The sequence below is a fragment of the Acanthaster planci genome, linkage group LG04 (genome assembly GCF_054643075.1).
Source record: "Acanthaster planci isolate LZ-2023a linkage group LG04, COTS_SCS, whole genome shotgun sequence".
Taxonomy (NCBI): domain Eukaryota; kingdom Metazoa; phylum Echinodermata; class Asteroidea; order Valvatida; family Acanthasteridae; genus Acanthaster; species Acanthaster planci.
The window spans coordinates 19,402,873-19,406,831 of record NC_141780.1 but is presented as its reverse complement, the minus strand read 5'-3'; the positions used below and the strand labels follow the sequence as shown (position 1 = coordinate 19,406,831).

The following is a 3,959-nucleotide window of genomic DNA, read 5'->3' as shown; positions in this document are numbered from 1 at the left end:
ACATGGGCAAAATTTGTTTCTCATCGACGCATTACTTTCAAGCCGCACATGTCACTTGCAGGTGCAAGTAACTCCAGCATTTTTGGCTGTAATGGGTCAGTACAGCATGGAACGAGGGCAGCAGTCTGTTGATGCTAGTCTGAGATACATGTACTTTGAATCTTGTGGGTCGCTGTTTTCAGAGTGGCACCCTTGATGGCTGTGGAAGGGATGAGTGTAGTAGTAATGAAGTCCTTTTAGCCTCAAACGAGATGTTTATATTTTGAAATTTAAAAATCAAGTTGTTTTTCCAACCTTACTCACCGATTATTTAACCAAAGTTTCCTGCAATAGTCTTGATTGTGCTGAAATTTTATACTTAATATCTTTATGGTACTAACAGAGCTCAGCGTTATAATTAAGGGATGATTGTTTTTATTGTTCATTACCCACGGTATTCATCAATTTTGTTCAAAAAATATTTGCATGGGCTTTTGTGAAAACTATGCCATGCCATTGGTCGCTCTCATCAATCAGTAGAGCTCATACCTACATAAGGCAGTCTCTAACGAACCGGATTGGATCCTGGGTGCCAGACTTGATCAACATCTGACATCCAGTAGATGACTGTGACTGACACAAATGGCCTTTTTGAGTGTGCGTTTAGGGTTTGACACTTTTGAAGCTGAGCTGGGCAATTTCACAGTAGATTCTAAGCGCTGTTGGTGTTCACCATACAGGTTCAATTTGGACCCACTGGGTCAGTGCAGTGAGGAGGAGCTGTGGAATGCCCTGGAGATAGCACAGCTCAAGGCTACGGTGTCTGAGATAGGCCAAGGATTAGGTGAGTCCTACCTGGGTCTGAGGCAATGCTTGATAGATATTAAGAGTTGACTATATCCAACTCAATGGAATGAGGTATTCATTTCTTACTTTAATGGCATGACAGTGACAAAGTATTTGAGGAAACAAACAAATTGCTGTTTGTAGTAACACACTAAAACTGCACATAAAAGATGTCCAAAACATGTCAAACTGGTAAATGAACTTGTTTGAACAGAGTTAAATTCCCACAGTTACTAACTGAAGGCCATCATGTGTGCAATATCATTTAGAAAGACCAAAAGTCAATCAGAGATGTCAGCTCCTGCAGAAATTGTGAGAAATTCTGCATAGGTCAAACACTGTTTGGAATGAGTAAATCAGGGAAGCCTTGGTAGCAAGAAAACTTTTCTGGTGGTTCTGAATTGCCACAGAGTCCCAGGTCTCAGAAGGGGGTGAGAACTTCAGTGTGGGCCAACGCCAGTTGTTTTGCCTGGCCCGGGCCGTCCTGCGGAAGTCACGCATCCTCATTATGGATGAGGCGACGGCATCCATCGACATGGAAACGGTAGGTTATTCAGTGACAGGCTGGCACTCTCATACTTTGAACCTATACACGACATCAGCTTTTCTCCAAGGGACATTATTTCCTGTTGAGGTCAATTTCTCTATTTTCAATCAAGATTCCCCCTCCCTATCCTTGCAGGATAACATTGTTCAGAAAGTCGTGGCTGAGGAGTTCAAGGATCAAACGATACTTTCTATAGCTGTAAGTACCACAAAATGTATAGCATCAGTTTGAATGCGCTTTTGCTGATGTTGCTCTGGGGGTACCAGTGATCATTTGCCATGTGAAAAAATGCCTTGCCCATAGTACAGCTGCAAAGTTGGTAGAAATAATAATTGGGTTGACTCCTCAGTGCCTAGCCAAACCTTGAATGGTCACTTGTTGATTGTAACCACAATTTATGCATTCTGAATAAATAAGTTACAATTCTGCATTGTTTTCAAGGTTGCAGCGAGACCACAAAATCACCATCTTGCTCCTTCCCCAACAATGCTTTATATCCTCCAGATCTATAGAATTGTAATTTTTGCAGCAATTTTGCAAAATTGTTCACAACCTTTCTAAATTTCCCGAAAATCAGGTTATGTCTCTTCGAAGACTGATACAGGAATCACATACCTTGCAGGACAAATCTTGTACGTCTTGCTCAGTAGATAAATCCGGGCACATAATAAATGTACGCTCAGTAAAGCCTCTTTATAATGGCAGAACAATGGCTTTTAATTGTTCCCGCCCACCCCGAAAAGACAAAGATCCTTTCTTTATGCTGCAGCTGGCACAATGGTTACGCCATTAGTCGGGGCCTTTCTGAGGTACATGGACCATAATTTCCAGAGTGTTATCTTCATATTTGTATACAGCACCGAGTGACGACCATACTGAATGCAGACCGCATCCTGGTACTCAACGAGGGCGCTGTAGCTGAGTACGACTCGCCTGAGAACCTCCTGGCTCGAGAGGACAGCTTGTTTACGTCGCTCGTCAGCAGTGCTCACCAGTAATGCGAGCTGTTCGGTAGGGAACTTGCAGTGTGTTGCTGGCTTTCTGAAACTGACAAAGCAGTGTTAATCAATTTCTCTGTTTTGTGCACGGCGTGCCTGTGGCAGCCTGGCGAGGGGTAAGGGGTTATCTGAGGTTTCGTTGCCACTTGGACTTGTGAGTTCTTGGGGAGTAACATTTGTATTTTAATGCTGAAATATGCTCTTCCAAAACTGCGTCCAACGGTAATACAAAAATTTCTGATAAAATTTCTTGATGACAACAGCCATTACTGAGACCCAAGTTAGTGGGGGTGTCACATTTACTAAACGGATCCAGTAATTAGCTCCATACCCCATGCACATGGGCAAAATTTGTTTCTCATCGACGCATTACTTTCAAGCCGCACATGTCACTTGCAGGTGCAAGTAACTCCAGCATTTTTGGCTGTAATGGGTCAGTACAGCATGGAACGAGGGCAGCAGTCTGTTGATGCTAGTCTGAGATACATGTACTTTGAATCTTGTGGGTCGCTGTTTTCAGAGTGGCACCCTTGATGGCTGTGGAAGGGATGAGTGTAGTAGTAATGAAGTCCTTTTAGCCTCAAACGAGATGTTTATATTTTGAAATTTAAAAATCAAGTTGTTTTTCCAACCTTACTCACCGATTATTTAACCAAAGTTTCCTGCAATAGTCTTGATTGTGCTGAAATTTTATACTTAATATCCTTATGGTACTAACAGAGCTCAGCGTTATAATTAAGGGATGATTGTTTTTATTGTTCATTACCCACGGTATTCATCAATTTTGTTCAAAAAATATTTGCATGGGCTTTTGTGAAAACTATTGAAAAAGCTGATATCAAGATTTATTTGATACATGTTGTAACCAAATATATTTAAAGAAATCGTTACAAAAGACATTTATCATAAACTAAATCCAGCAATATAAGATTCTGCTGAAACAAAAGTTAATGGCGTACTCATGATTTTTTGGATCGTGTGCAATAATATTGAAGTTGTGAAAGTTTCAGGAAATGCAAAAATAACACAATTGAAATTTCAATCTATGTGTTCCCTGTGTGTTTATTTTAGGTTTAGAAGTGAAGTAAGTTAACATTGTTGGAATTTTGCGTCATTTAAAATCATGTTTTATGCATTTCTGAAGTCAAGATGAAAAAGTAGGAGCAGCCTGCAGTAATTTCCATGATAACCCTTCAATTTTAGGCACTTTGCCCCTCAGATGAAAAACTGAGGCCAAACGTCTGATCTTATAAACATGTACAGAGGTATTTCTGAATTTCGAGAATTGCATTGGTAGCTATCACGGGCGCCGTTGCCTAGATTTTTTTCCTACCTCCGTGATTTTTTCCAAGGAGAGGAAGCACTTTACTAAATGATGAAGGGGGGGGGCATTCATCAGGTCTACGTTTTTATTGCCAGTCTCGAGAAGGGTCTAGTATTCATATGCCTCGTGGAAGCTTACCAAGTTGAAAATGTCGTAAGAAGTGTATGTCAATTTCCTTTGAGGAAAAACCGCGCAATTATCGCCTTAATTCAAGTCGAATTGCCTCAGCTTGTCTACCCCCAAACGCCCCAACTTGCACTAAGTG

At 41.1% G+C, this 3,959-nt stretch overlaps 1 protein-coding gene and 1 long non-coding RNA gene across 3 annotated transcripts; one reads left to right on the top strand and one right to left on the bottom strand.

Moving 5' to 3' along the window:
- The first annotated feature begins 529 nt into the window (after positions 1-529).
- Positions 530-3,412, top strand: LOC147799465 (uncharacterized). The gene is made up of 4 exons (XM_087135360.1): positions 530-823; positions 1,236-1,369; positions 1,508-1,570; positions 2,230-3,412. Exons 1-4 carry the CDS (start codon positions 622-624, stop codon positions 2,368-2,370), a joined length of 540 nt encoding a protein of 179 aa, XP_086991486.1. The 5' UTR covers positions 530-621; the 3' UTR covers positions 2,371-3,412.
- Positions 2,290-3,954, bottom strand: LOC147799464 (uncharacterized). 2 transcript variants are annotated; one of them, XR_015424980.1, is made up of 3 exons: positions 3,833-3,954; positions 2,702-2,907; positions 2,290-2,419 (listed from the first exon to the last, which is right to left on the bottom strand). It is a non-coding gene; the product is annotated as an uncharacterized LOC147799464 (long non-coding RNA). The 2 variants fall into 2 exon arrangements; XR_015424981.1 differs by having other exon boundaries at positions 3,704-3,844.
- Between the last annotated feature and the right edge of the window lie 5 nt (positions 3,955-3,959).